Source organism: Dermacentor variabilis, chromosome 3, assembly GCF_050947875.1.
Source record: "Dermacentor variabilis isolate Ectoservices chromosome 3, ASM5094787v1, whole genome shotgun sequence".
In the NCBI taxonomy this organism is placed as follows: Eukaryota; Metazoa; Arthropoda; class Arachnida; order Ixodida; family Ixodidae; genus Dermacentor; species Dermacentor variabilis.
This window is the reverse complement of record NC_134570.1, coordinates 18,566,348-18,580,907: the sequence shown is the minus strand read 5'-3', so window position 1 is coordinate 18,580,907 and position 14,560 is coordinate 18,566,348. Positions and strand designations below refer to the sequence as shown.

Here is a 14,560-nt window from a genome sequence, read left to right as displayed (position 1 = left end):
ATTCGATGTGGAGGTACTGTACATCGTTGTCAGAACGAATTATGTTTATTTTAAAAACGACGAACAAGGCAAGTACACAACAGCAAAACAAACAACAGCGTTGTCCCCAAGTATTCACGCAAATATGTACAAACAAGCGCAGCTTACAACCCTTCTGCGAACAAAAGCTTTCGATCGACAGCTTTCGACCTCTTCCTATGTATACGATCGTCGGACACCACGGTCACCGCAGTAAAACGTAGAGATTCTCAGAAAAAAATAGAAGTTTCAGAGATTTCCTAGAGAAGAAAACGTTAACCAGTTAACCTGGTCACACGGCCTCTTTGAGATTAAATGCCCAACCATAAACTCCGTTCCGCCTCAGCACCCTCTGTGGAATACGCGGCTATAAAAATGGTTCTGTATTGTTGCGAGAGATGGCGCTGAGAATACGTGGCATGTAAAGTTCCTTAAACTTATTAAAGTAGCGATACTCTCCTTCTCCGCCTTCACTCCTCGTTTCTCCTCCTTTTCACGCTCCCTCCTCGACCATGGTGCCGCCTACACTGCTCGAGCGTAGCAACGGCGCCAACATGCGCTCCTCGCCACTCCGTAGAAGCTTCTCGAGCAAAAATGGCGCTGATGCACGGCGCGAGGTCCCACGTGATGCTATTAGGCCAATAGCGACGCAGCGTCGGCCTTGGCCAGAGCGCGCGAGGAGGAGGCGGCATTCTTCAAAGCGTGACACTACTTTACGAAGTTTAAGGGGCTTTAGTGGCGTGTAGTGTATCATATACAAGAACACTAGTTGCGTGGTCACCAGCCGTTGATGATGGGATTTAAAAATTCAAAGCAACACTTAATACACGAAAGATTCTGTAGTCGTTCTTTTTCCTTATTTTTCCTTATGCATGGGGTGTCTTCGAAAAAGGGTTTGCGCTGCTGTGTTGTACCGCGATGCACGACCGTTCTCGCTATCGCGCCCATCGAAATGCAGCTGCCGCGGACCGATCTGAACCCGCAACTTGACCCTCAACAGCAAAACGCGATAGCGCCAGAGCGTCACAGTAGGTTACTAAGAGCGACTGCACAAACATCGCGCCTCCTCCCCTTTTCCGGGTCGCAGGTTTCCTCACCCACAGCTGGTTTGCACCGCTAAAAAAATATCACTAAAACGCATTGATCTCGCCCAGCAAATCAGCCTGCAACAATGCATGCTCGTTGTATTGTCGTCAACTGTACGTTGCAATACGTTAGTCACCGTAGTGACATCGCCTGCGCGTCGTTAACACGCCATGCCTAACGCCAGTTGTTTATCTGCGCGAACAGTGCGAAGAACCACGTTCTTTCTTTCCCAGTCTTTTCTTCATTAGTGAAATTGTATTTCAACAGGACTGTATATGAGCTGTACAAATGGCGCTATGCGATTAGTATGCTAGATAATATCACAATATGCGTACATAGATGACATGATGTTCCTGCTCCAGAGAGAACGAGGCTTTCGCACAAAATCTTGCATCATGATCGTTCTTTCGTGAGACAGGAACGTACAACGATCGCGTTCATCACTGCTGCTTGCTGCTTGCTAAAGCGTGAATAGAGACGCTCTCGCCATCGGAGCGGACTTTTTAGAGCGCAGCTCTTAGGCGCCCGTTCCTGAGTTCAGCGTCGGCGTTCCTCGTCTCCCGGCCCTCCGCCTCCGTTCACTTCATCAAGGAGGAGCTTAATAAAGCTCTCTCTCTTTCTAGACGTAACCGCTCGAACGCGCTCGTGCGACAGCTCGCGCGTTGCTTATCGTTTTCTACTACAGCTGACTTGTCGGCGTCCCTCAGCGTAACCGCGCGAACGCGCTCGTGCCACGGCTCGCGCGTTTGTCATCGCCAACTTTCACAGCTGGCGCCGATGTCGCTTATCATGCCAGCGTTCCCATACTCCCTCTGCGAAGGCGCTGATGGCCCATTGCCAGTCGGTGCGGTGATTTCGGTTTCGAATTATTTGCCTAAATATATGGCGAAATAAAAAGGCGTATCGAGCTGCGTTCAAATTTCACATTAGGTAGTATCGTAATTGCCGCGGTAACTTTTTCTAATTGTTCGCTCAGCTCAGTATTCTTAAGCGACGTTCAATAGAAAGGCATTCCAATGTATTTGCGCGAGGCCAGCTATTTACAGGAGAGGGGGAACGCAGTAAGCGGAGATACACAAAGCATTACGCTCCGGACGCCGCATCTATTAAGTCATCTAAAGCGTAAAGCGCCGCTTGGGAGACTCGTCACGGATCAGGGCGACTGCAGCGTGGCGTACTCGCGGCCGATGTGAGACATCTGGACGTCGATGGGCAGCCGGGTGTCGTAGAGGGAAGGTGCCTGCAGGATGATGCCGCACGTCCCTACCAGGCTAGCGAGCGTGAAGATCCACAGGAACAGCCTGTCCAACACCATCGCCACGTATTTCCAGTCCTCGCAGTCCTGCAGCATCGACCAGCATGAACACGGGTCACCGTTATTGATATCACTTTACAGGAAAAATCGAAGCTAATGATAATTTTTGCGAATGACGAAACGTGTTCTTGACTACCTAGCGAATGAACGTTATCTTCCAAGTACAAAAAATAGAAATTACGACAAATGTCAGTCATTTACCCTTCTCAGTAGAATAAATTTTTCGCGGTCTGTCCGAGACTTGCTTTGTGATGTCCGAGAGCGTATATTGAATGTATACTTTGATAGTTTTAGAGCGGAAACCAGCGATCGTGTGAGCTCGAGACAGTGACGCTTGGCTGCAGTGCTCTGACATAGCTAGTCATGCACAGTAGTAGCCGACATACTTTCTGCGTCATGTTGGCTACGTTGGATTCCACAGCCCAATGTTACATTAGGAAAAAGGAAGCAACAAATATTAAATAAGGCCAACGCTTGTGAATCCGTCTTGCTACGAAGCTTGCTCTCTCTGAATTTCTTACAAACTGGAATTGCCTAAATGTAATTCTTGGTAACCTGCAAAATAGGAGGAGGAGGGATGGATGGAAAAACTTTAATATAGGAGGAGGAAGAAAACTTCATTTACAGAAAGACAGAAAGTTTGGCATGCCACTCTGCGTCGGGAAAAGCAAAAAAAAAATAGGAACGGAAAGGGAACGGATGTCGACGATAACAGGGATGCGATGAATGCTGTCAACACAGCAGCATAATTGAATAACAATATTGAGTCCAGTCCTTTGTCGTGCAGAAACTATGCCATGGACCGTACTATTGAGGTAAGGCTTCTCAAGTGAGGCCAAAGACCCAGAATAAAGCACTCCGAGAGTGGTCAAATAAATATTTGCAGTAACATCCCCGCGTTTTCAATGTGACAGCTGCCATGCATCGAACACACAGCGATCTGCACGGGATGCGGTTTTTGCTGGCAGAACTGATTGCCATCTGTGACCATCGCGGTCAAGCAGTCAACACGCGCTCATCACGACAACAAAGAACAACATTGCTGAAAGTTAACTTGTCGTTCAACACTGCTGCACAATAATACCACACATGTATGACTCGGGCAGGTATAGACGACGTATTGACAAATTGTAGCACAGATAAACATAGAAATACTCAAGAAGCGATACGACAGACGAAGGCTTGTCGTTTGTCTTTCTTTTTGTGTCTGTCTATGCTTATCTGCGTTACCATTTGTCAGTATGTTGAGCCAACAATCCGAAATAGCTGAAGTCCACTTGACGGTTCGTTCGTAGACACTTTTATCACATTCTCCCTCTTTCTTTTTCTCGATCCTAACACATTACAAATATTTGCTGCTCTTTCATGAAATTTGTTGCTTTGCGGCTATTAACACTCCTTGCATTGTGCTTACGCAGTGCCCTATCCGATAGTTCAGTTCCTGTGATGTTTTGGGCTCCAGGGTGGATCTCATGGTTTGGGTCATATGGACAACTCGTTTGTATACAGACAAACACTGCCCCAAGAAGGGCTCCTTCTGAGCCAGTTGGTGAAAACGCGACGACGGCCTGAGTACGCACGCTCTCGTCGTCGTCCTCCTTGCGTATGTGGTCCGCGATGAAGAGCACGCTGTCGATGGCCCGGCGCACTTCCGGCGTACACGAGCCGGCCTCGGGAGACTCGGACTGCTGATGGTCCGCGGCCGAAGGAGGCACCACCGGCGCTGGCACCACCGGTTCAGTGGGCCGCCGCAGTAGCAGCAGCTGCAAGGGGTCGACGGGCGGCTGCTGGCGGTCGGCCGCGTCGGGCCTCCGCAGTAGCAAGAGCCGCGGCATCAGGTGCACGAACACGCGCCGCACCCAGGGCGCCATGCGGTGCGTCGATGGTGAGCGGAAGTGGACGTTGAGCACTCCGACAGTCACCGAGATGGACAGCGTGACGAGAATCATGGTGAAGAGCAGGTACTTGCCTAAAAAAATGAAAAGCAAATATCATTCAACATTTCTAGATTTATTGAAAACACGTACCATGTTGAAGGCCACCTTAGAAAGATGCTGTCAAAATATAGCTTGACGACGCGTACGCACGTTTGTGTGTGTATGCATGCGTGTAAGCACTTGCGGCCGTACGTGTATGCAGTTACGTTCACTTGGGCATAAAGTGCATCACCGCTCGTGCCTCGTAGTGTGATAGTCTGAGACGCTTGCGTGCATCTAGCATGCAGCAGGTGCATGTTATGTTTAAGATGAAAAGCATAGGACTGTGCAGATTCCTTTTTAGCCTGATAAGCTCTCTCGCTCTCTGTTCTATTACCGACCCAGTCATGAAGTTGACCAATCAACATAGATTACTTGCCTAGAAGCGGCACAGCCAGTGAAGTGGGTGGGATGATCTCGGCGAGCAGCAGGAAGAACACAGTGAGTGAGACGAGAATGGAAATGCAGAGCGTCACCTTCTCGCCAGAATCCGAGGGAAGGTAGAAGACCAGCACGGTCAGGAACGAGATGCCCACGCAGGGGATGATGAGGTTGACCGTATAGAAGAGCGTCTTTCGGCGCATGGTGATGTTGAAGGTGATGTCCGGGAAGGGCTCCTCGCAGCAGTCGTAGAACTCGTTGTTGTATTTGGCGGGCACGCGCAGGATATCCCACTCGACGGATTTGTAGAATTCGCTCATGTCGATGCCCGTCTCCACCACGGCCACGCCGGGACGCTGCTTAACATGCTGGAGATCCACCTGCGCCCAGATATGTCACTCAGAGCCATGACATGAAACTAAGACGGCAATGAGTCCTCATCTTATAAAATGTTTAGTGGAGTAACGGCCAGAGGCATTGAATGAAAAAAAAACATCCATCAAAAGTGATAAAGAAGAGGGTGGGAACGAGATGTATTTGCGGTTCCCCACCACCTACTGCTGGTATTCACTGGTGGTATTCAATGCTATTCACTACGTGCTTGGAAGAATTTAAGCTAGTAAACTGGGAAGGCTTAGGAGTAAGGATCGACAACCAATACCTCAGCAACCTTCGGCTTGCCGATGACATTGTTCTATTCAACAACGCTGCAGACGAGTTACAACAAATGATTGAGGACCTTACCAGAGAGAGTGTAAGAGTGGGGTTGAAGATTAATATGCAGAAGACAAAGATAATGATGAATAACCGGGCAAGGGAACAAGAATTCAGGATCGCCAGTCAGCCTCTAGAGTCTGTGAAGGAGTACGTTTACCTAGGTCAATTAATCACAGGGAACTTTGATCATGAGAAGGAAATTCATAGAAGAATAAAAATGGGTTGGATCGCATACGGCAGACATTGTCAGCTCCTGACTGGAAGCTTACCATTATCATTGAAAATGAAGGTGTACAATCAGAGCATTTTACCGGTGCTGACACATGGGGCAGAGACTTGCAGACTGACAAAGAAGCTTGAGAACAAGTTAAGGACCGCGCAAAGCGCGATAGAACGAATAATGATAGACATAACGTTAAGAGACAGAAAGAGAGCAGTTTGGATCAGAGAGCAAACGAGTATAGGCGATATTCTAATTGACATTAAGAGGAAGAAATGGAGCTGGACAGGTCATGTAATGCGCAGGTTAGATAACCGTTGGACCATTAGGGTTACAGAATGGGTACCAAGAGAAAGGAAGCGCAGTCGAGGACGGCAGAAGACTATGTGGGGCAATGAAATGAGGAAATTCGCGGGCGCTAGTTGGAATCTGTTGGCGCAGGACAGCGGTAGTTGGAGATCGCAGGGAGAGGCCTTCACCCTGCCGTGGACATAAAAGATGATGATGATGATGATGATGATGATGATGATGATGATGATGATGACGACGACGACGACGACGACGACGGCCATCTATAGTCTGCGGGAACACATTATGGACTGACAATCTAGTAGTGACTATCGGCAAGTGAGCTTGCCGATAGTCACTACTAGATAGTCACATGATAGTCACATGACGGCAGGAAGAAGCCTTCAAAACGCATAATGAATGATTGAACACATTTATGCGGCACCATACACACAGAGAAATAGGAGACCAATCTATGCGCTGCGCCTTGTGCCCAAAACTACGGTGCACAAATAACCGCAAGCAGTAAAGTCTATTACAGCTAAACACAGCCATCACAGTGATAGAAGAGGGCGGGTGTATTCACAATTGTTACTTCGATTCGGTTTTTGAGTAAGCCTGCTTGTGGCACTTTTCAAGGTTATTGTTTCGTTCAGGCAAGAGACGCAAAAGACCAGTTATGCGTGGCGTGAGTAAGGAGCGAAATAAAATATTATTGCGATAGCAATTATATGGACACTCCAGACGTATTTGCGCCGTCGCCGTGATGTTCCTTATAAAGTCCAAGGGCGATAACACCGTCGCCGCGCGTCATATGCTGCATGTGCGAGTGAAAGCACGCGAGCGAGGCCGAGGATCGCGGCTCATTATGGCGCACACGACGGAAGAAAGCGGACAGCGAACGCGCCGTCTTTCTTCGCGTGAAAGGCCGTGGGGGGTGGTAGGGAGGGAGGGGTGGGGCGGTGCTGTGCTCCGGCAGCAAATGCGCATTTCGGGACCGGGCGCATGGGGAACTGACGATCGTGGCTCAATTTCGCGCGCCGTATGTGGTGGAAAGCGGGGAGGCAGCGCGGGAAGGAAGGGCGGTGTTTCGAGTCCGCCAACCAGTGCGTACAAGATAGGCCTCGCGCAGTCGCGCGCGCCTATCTTGAAAGGGATTTGCAGACGGCTCATGCCTTTGTGTGCGCTGTGTTACCAGCGTTTTGACAGCGAGTGTCCGCGCTCATCGAATGTGATGTGTTCATATTGGCTTGAGCGCGATGACACCCTACTTGTTAATTCAGTTAGTTAGCGAATGTTTCCAAGTTTATATGGCCGATAAAACTATTATCCTTACTTCGTACAGCTATCTACTAAATCGCTATCGCAATCGATGCTTCGCCTTTCGGGCGAAAGTGTGACTATTTTCACGATCGACTACTTTTCTCATTTATTAAGTTTTACCGTACATTAGGAATACTGCACATTCACTGCAAAGATATGAGCAAAATATAAGAACAGAATTCCCGCATCTTTCTTAACTTCCCCATATGACTATTGTTTTGCCTGTGACCGCAGTGGTGTGATATTCACGTCGGAAACCACCCTCTTCATTATTGACGCACCTCAAGGCCATCGTAGGTCCAGGAGCCAAACTTCATGAGGCAGTTCTGCTCGTCAAAGGGGAAATACTCGACGTCGATCTCGCAGGTGCTCTTGTAGAGAGCGGGCGGCTTCCAGACCACCTTGCCTGTCGAGTACACGGTCGCTTTGTTCATCAGGATCACCTCGTAGTTGCCGTCCGCACTGTGCCCCGCGTGGAACATAAGGAAAAGATAGGAAAATCGTGCAATAAAGCCGTTAACATTGTCACACGTGCGTCGCTTTACTTTTTGTCGTTCGCTTAACCGTGCTATCAATTTTTCACATTATTACCATCTTGCAAGATGCGATTGACTGTATATGTATCTTCATCAACACTCGCCAAACTGATCAGACTGCACCACCACGCCAAATATTCTGGTATAAGCGCTATAATCTGAAAAAGAACACTTAGCCTATAATTGTTCGAACAGCGACTCCTGTGAAGACGCAAGTCCGAACCTTAATATCTCCTATTTTTTTCGCAATACGTATTGGAAAGTCCCCAGGATGAAACTTTCTGTTTTTCAACGTATCAACGACAATCGTTACTGTCTTTCCTGGTATTCCTGTTCGTATTGATGCATCGTGTTTACTGTCGAGACCACGTGAACCCTACACACTGCTCTGGAATCTACAGCATGGTGCCTGCATAGCGTACGGACTCAAGCAGTATTTCATACAACGACAGCCGAGTGTGTTGAGAGCTTCGTTATTGTAAGCTTCCGTTTCGAGCACAGAGCTTCCTTCAAAGGTTATTAGAGGAAACTGGTGCTAGTGACTACGGGAGCTGCAAGAGTGATGTTTCATAGTCAGCATGGGAATGTTGGGCAGTGGGTGGATTTGCCTATACGTCAACCTGCTGGCTTCAAACGGCTTTGTGGCTTTTGCGAATTGAACATCTTCAACAACATATTGCATTATAAATGCAACAATTCACAGTGATTGCTCATGTACGCAGAAAGCAATATCTTTACTGTGTTTGAAAAGTATGAGTTCTTGTAGATGTATAAATATATACGCGTAATAAAGAACATCACAAGAACGCTTGCATTCACAGACAAATCCATCAATCTATGGGTAGATGGATGATATCAGTGCCAGAGTTCCCACTAGTAATTTTTGTAGGAAACTCTAAGATGACGAGCACAAGTTCTCCCAGCAGGCAGTCTCGATCCTTTAATTCTTCGTAAACAGGCTGCTTAATTGCCTTCGCCCGAATACTTCCCAGGTGGAGTTATACAGCAGTCACGCCACATATAAGGCACGAACGAATGACCAAATAAGAAACGATAACTGGGCGAATTGGTAAGTACGCATGTTAAAATTCGCAGTGTGTGAAAATGCGTGCTGAGACGAGATATCCAACCGGTGACGTCAATTTCAACATGCATGGCGTTTTTTTTTTCTCAAAGCAATCTAAAAAAAAGTATCGAATTCACAAAGAATTTTTCTGTAAGATTCGTTGTCACTAGCAGGTACCTTTGTATCGACGCCTTTTTATTACGATTAAACGGTGCTGGTTATGTTTGTGCATACCGACATCTTCGAGAATCGAGGCACAGAATCGGTAATTGGTAGACTAGCCCCGATTCTTGTCACAGTCTGCGTCCAACGGGGCTGCTATAGTGTATATAATCCAACACATGGATCGTACATGTAGTTGCCGCCCTGTGTATGCTTTGACAAAGCCATATTACAGAAATGCATTAGGACTTGGCATTAGGGTAATGCGTAGCTTCGAGCGGCTGTTCTGCTGCTCAGTAGACAAGAGTGCATTCACCAAGTACACGACTTCGCACCATGTCATCGCCTACTTTATGACATTTCGCTGTTACCTATGTGATCAGTCCTTGCAAACAAAAGTAGATCCTTCAAATTCATCATCAACTTTATATGTGCAGAACAAGTTATCACAACAATATTCAACGCTGGGCAGCAGTGTGAAGTGTTCAGCACACTCAGACATTGTGCCGCTTAATATGAAATTAAGACCCCTATAAGCCGTTTATATTACGTCTGCGGTTCGTGCGCAAAATACTGTTTTTTCTTTAAAACTTCTTTCTGGGCGAGTTGGTGCATACTTGACATAAAAATTGTTACAGCGCAATCACATGCAACTACAAAGTATGAAGGACGGGACACAAGCGCTGTAATTACGCTTGTGTCCCGTCCTTCATACTTTGTGGTTGCATGTAATTACGCTGTAACAATTTTTATGTCAAGTACTGCTTTAAAGACCACAATAATCATATAAACTACGGACTTTATCCAATAAAAATGTGTAGGAGTTTCTATAGTCCACAGTCATTTGGTGCTCACTTGTTGAAAAGTACGATGTCTGGAAGCCAGAGACTTTCTGCCGGAACGTGGATCATGTCCACGCCACCGTAGTCCTCCTGGTTCCAGCGAAGCTTGTCGTCTTCCCACACCTGCAGCAATGAATTAAACTAGAGCTGCTCGATCTGTTTATTTTTCTTACGTTCAGACACTGCCATCGCAGACAAGCAATAAACGTGCATAGTGCTACACCTCAAATGAAGTATAACGTCATACTTCTACAGCCTTATGACGCCTTACCTGAAGCCCAAGACGGCAAGTGAACAAGGTGAATTTGTGTTGGCCAACTAAGCAATTACACTCTCATATGAACTGAAAAGAGCGTTACTGAGTATCCCTCGAAGATCAAGTCCGCCTCTACATATTTCGAGCAGAGCCTTAGCTCTCAGGTTGTTATTCCGACAAACCGTGAACTTTCAATAAGACAAAGCCTTTCGACATGAACCTGTACATGACCTGTACATTTACACTGCAAGCGCCCGCTTGGTCTGTCTTCCTGATCTAGCAACTGTGGGTCATTCAAAATTTGAGAACAGTTAGAGATTCCGCCTTGGTACGACAAACTGCAAAAAAGTGCGCAAATGAAACACCGGACTCATGCAGGACATGCGTCGTACCCTTGCTCAGTCCGTGCTTTCCTTGCAATGTGTGCCCCGCAAGGGCGCTTCGAAAGTGCTACAGTTGACGTTACATTGTTACAGCACTGTGAAATGCACTCGTCGGACACACCCATGAAAATACCGACCGCTTTGAGTCGTGTTATGTCATATAAAGACGAGTCCTCACATTTTTAGCCAGAGACTTTGCAGATGTCTGCACAGGGGCGCTATAACGTACAGCTATTCCAAACTTTTCTATTCTAATTCTGCAATCAGCCCTCCACGATTGATCAAAAAATTTGGAGCCACAACCCATGCGCCTGTCTGTCACGCGACGTCACGAAAACTGCGAAAACGCCTCATCTAATATGATATGCGCGCGCTGATTATGCATGATTAGACCAAACGGAAGAAAGATAATAATTTCTGATTCGGCGTCTTTCTCGCCATTAGCGAAAAATGTGTTTGACAATTGCTATTGGTCGAACCTTTTCGGGCTGCACCAACTTTGCCCGTCTGTCACGCGACATCCCAAAACCGCGAAAACTCACCGCGTCAAAGTGATGTGTGCGCGTTAAAAACGCATTAATATGCCGGACAAAATTGACAGTTTATTTCTGAATAGCCGGGCATTGTCCCGTTCCGAAAGAAATAGAAGATGGCTGCCCGCCGATCGCTGTGGCACTGGCTACTCGGAGCTGCCGTGGAGAATGGATTTATTTGCTTGTAATAAAAGATTTTGCGTGTCCGTATGACGTTATTGAGACCTTTCAGCACGTATATGGCATTGATCTGTCAACTCTACCTTGCTGAGTATCGATTTTAGCGGCATCTTTAACCTGCCGTTGCACGCCGCGGCGATTTTTGACCAGCCACCGCAAGCTAAGTGGAAGTGGACCAATCGCAGACGCCGGCCCCACCCTTTTCATCCGGTTATCTACTTTCACTGTGCTGGCTTAGCCTCGTCGAGCCTGTTTCCACTTGAGCGTGCTCATCGCCTCTTCTCTGCCAGTTAGGTAAGAAAAACTGCTCAATATAGGCAATGCTATTCGCTTTGAAAGCAAAAGAAAGTGACATCCTATAAACGAGAAGGACATTTGATTGGACTTTTGAAACAACGCTGCTGGTTACCGCCCGATGCTTGCGTCGGTGGTTACGTAAATTTGACGTCAGGAGATTGGAATAAAAGCAGATTGGAATAGCTTTACGTTATAGGGCCCCAGGTCTGCATACTCGGTAGATCAGACAGACCTGTCTCTTCTTTTGAATCTCCTACTTCCTTTGTCTTGGAAAGCCCTTTTATACAGGCGGGGGTTCATGCCACTGACACCAACCAACGATTGCGCGTATCACAGTCTGATCTGATCATGAAGCAAATGCTTTAAAATTTTAAATTTTTCACAAGAGAACAAAAACAATATTGTCTTCTGCGACAGTCTGTCGGAAGTGGGCAACGTACGTCCGCTTGAAGCTAAATTGACTAATAGTTGCAGCATTAAAGACTGGTATGTAAGGAGCCGCTGTAACCTCACACGGACTTGTTTTCCTTATTTCCTGCGTCAATGTTGATAAATAGCTTTTGTACGCCAGGCAAACATGGCGGGTATAGCATTGCAAGATGTTCCCAATGGGCGTGACTGGTTTCCGCCAACGGCTCGGTGGCTCAATCACTGCAAGGCTGCACTGGCCAAATGAGCCATACATAACACTAACATGTTTGTGGGTTCTAGGCGTCGGCAACCTTAACGTATCCAATGTGCCTGAGCGTGTTTTTCATGTGTCTTTCGTTGACTGCCAGAAGTGGAAGTTGTAGGCTTCTTTCTTTCGCTTTGTGCATGCATCTCTTAGCGACCAGGTGAAGTAAAGGGCAGCGTCAAAACACAAAACAGCTGCTTTGCGAGGCGTGCCTCGAGAGGACATCATGCCCACGCCTTATTATTTATTGAGTATGTCGCTGGGGGCGTGTCCTTTTTATTATATTTTTTGCCGAGTTTGATGAATGTGCATTAAAATTTGCGTCGCGTTGATCTAGTTTCCAATTTTCGAAAACAATTCAATATAATAAAGCTTAGGGTCAATTCCTGGATTGCGCACGTGTTCGAACAAATGAATCAGACCGACCGTTCCCTATGCGACCGCCATCCTGCATAGAAGTACCAACGCCACACACATTTTCGATGACGTCGTTAGCCCTTAGACTCCGAGCCACTATTTCTTGCATTGTTCCCTTCGTGCGCGAGCGCAGATGCCGCTGAAGCCTGCGGAGGGAGTGGGTGTGCTGCTATCGCCATCTTAATGGCAATTAAACCGCGTTAGTGCGGCCGTGAGGCCCTCTCGCGGAAGTTTTCTGAAGCCTTCAGGTGGAGCGAAAATGCAACAAGGCTACTCGACGGTATGCATCCTGTGCCTCAAACCAGTTCGTAAATTCAGAGTGCTCCAAAAACAGTCATCTGGCTTACGTCGCTAAGTCGGGCTCTACTGTGTCACGTGTTCCTACTTAGCCACAGCTCAGGCTCAATCAAAACCAGCGTCCTCTGTTTCCGCTTGGCGAAAACAGGTCAATCTATATAGAAACGGGTTTGATCGGGGTCGACTTTGCCTTCAACAATAGTAAAAAGCAAGCAACTCACCTGTTCAAGCCATATATTAGTAGTCATGACCTGGTGCTTGAGGTTCTGCACAAAAGTAAGCAGGATAACGTGAGGACCATACCTGGCCAGGGAGGGTGGCTTGCGTTGGACACTTACAATGTCGATGAGCTGTGACAGCTTTAGGCCGACGACGATGGTCACCTTGTGTGAATGATTGCCGACAGGACGGATTAGCCGGTTGTAGTCTGACAGCAGGTCATCGTGTAGCCGCTTCGCGTCGCGCGACGCGCACGCAGCGGCCGCCAAAAGCACCAGCCAGAGTAGCATCATCGACTACCACGTTCGCGCCGGCTCCTTCAGAGCTCCACTGCGTCAACGCCTCGCTCTGCAAGCGGCGTCTGGCCTCCCATCGATCGGCTCCGCCGGTGCCGCGGATGCTGCGGCGCACGTACTGCTGTAGTACGCATGCAACTTGCGCGCACTGTCAGTGACCCTTTTTGAGGCCTTTCATCGTCAGAAAAGCCGCATCAGCGACGCCTGCCGGCTAAATGTTTCCAGGCCTCTGCTGTCTACGCAAATTGGGACGTCTAGGTTCTAGTGAAAGCGGGCAGGGGGCATCTCGCACCGTTACTTCCTGCCGGCACCGCCATCTGTGGATGTCTCTTTATGTCTAGGCTGGCGGCATGCTTCCTTACTGGGCCTGTTTTCACAGCCATGGCCGACGGGGCATCGATCCTGCTGCACCCGGCGCAGATATCGTCTCGGGTCCGAGAGCCCGATCGCAGGAAACGCTCTCGGTGCTCCCCGACACCTCTCAGCGCAGCAGGCGCCTTCGATTGCCTGCCGTATAGCGGCTGCATTTCCCCGGAGCAGGAATGCGGAATCGCCGCCGGCGTTAATGGGCATAAAGATGCTCCGACTCGGGCAAATTAATCAGCTGCCCTTCAACGACTGCTTGCGGAACGGCAACTCCCGCGCTGCTTCATATTGCTGGAAGCATGTGGCCGCAATTGCTGCGCCAAACGGCGCTCAGCAATGCTTTACGCATGGACATTTACCACGGTGGAGTTAGTTTTTTAAATATTTCTCATGGGAATCGACGTGAGAAAGAAAGTTATCACTTAAATCGGTGCAAGTGAGCGCTAATCATCGAGCGCACGCCCGAGGCCCTAAACTCATCGTCAGACTGGACCTCTCAAATGCAATTTACTATACCGCGTGCATCGGAGTAGCGAGAAATTCGGGATGCCTTTGTAGAGGAGAAAAACTGTCAGAGAGCAAGAGAGAGACAGAGCATTTATTTAAAGAAAGACAAGCTTGGTTTCACCTGATGTGTTACTCATGTTATATTTCGCGCTGATGAAGAGAAAATTATCGATGAAAGAGTATCGAATTATGCAGTAAGAGCG

General features: G+C 47.9%; 1 protein-coding gene across 1 annotated transcript; it reads right to left on the bottom strand.

The window, feature by feature from the left end:
• Nucleotides 1-32: 32 nt before the first annotated feature.
• On the bottom strand, nt 33-13,581 carry LOC142575222 (acetylcholine receptor subunit alpha-like). The gene is made up of 7 exons (XM_075684374.1): nt 13,308-13,581; nt 13,191-13,235; nt 9,944-10,053; nt 7,606-7,786; nt 4,775-5,156; nt 4,000-4,388; nt 33-2,446 (listed from the first exon to the last, which is right to left on the bottom strand). The coding sequence occupies exons 1-7, from the start codon at nt 13,479-13,481 to the stop codon at nt 2,258-2,260; spliced, it is 1,470 nt and encodes a 489-aa protein (XP_075540489.1). The 5' UTR covers nt 13,482-13,581; the 3' UTR covers nt 33-2,257.
• Nucleotides 13,582-14,560: the final 979 nt, after the last annotated feature.

What these genes read in the sequence shown, in the direction of transcription:
- LOC142575222 (XM_075684374.1), bottom strand. Translation starts at nt 13,481, where the DNA reads ATGATGCTACTCTGGCTGGTGCTTTTGGCGGCCGCTGCGTGCGCGTCG. An exon ending in CTAATATATGGCTTGAACAG is followed by an intron (nt 10,054 to 13,190) that starts GTGAGTTGCTTG and finishes TCATTGCTGCAG; the next exon opens with GTGTGGGAAGACGACAAGCT. An exon ending in GGACCTACGATGGCCTTGAG is followed by an intron (nt 5,157 to 7,605) that starts GTGCGTCAATAA and finishes ATCTGGGCGCAG; the next exon opens with GTGGATCTCCAGCATGTTAA.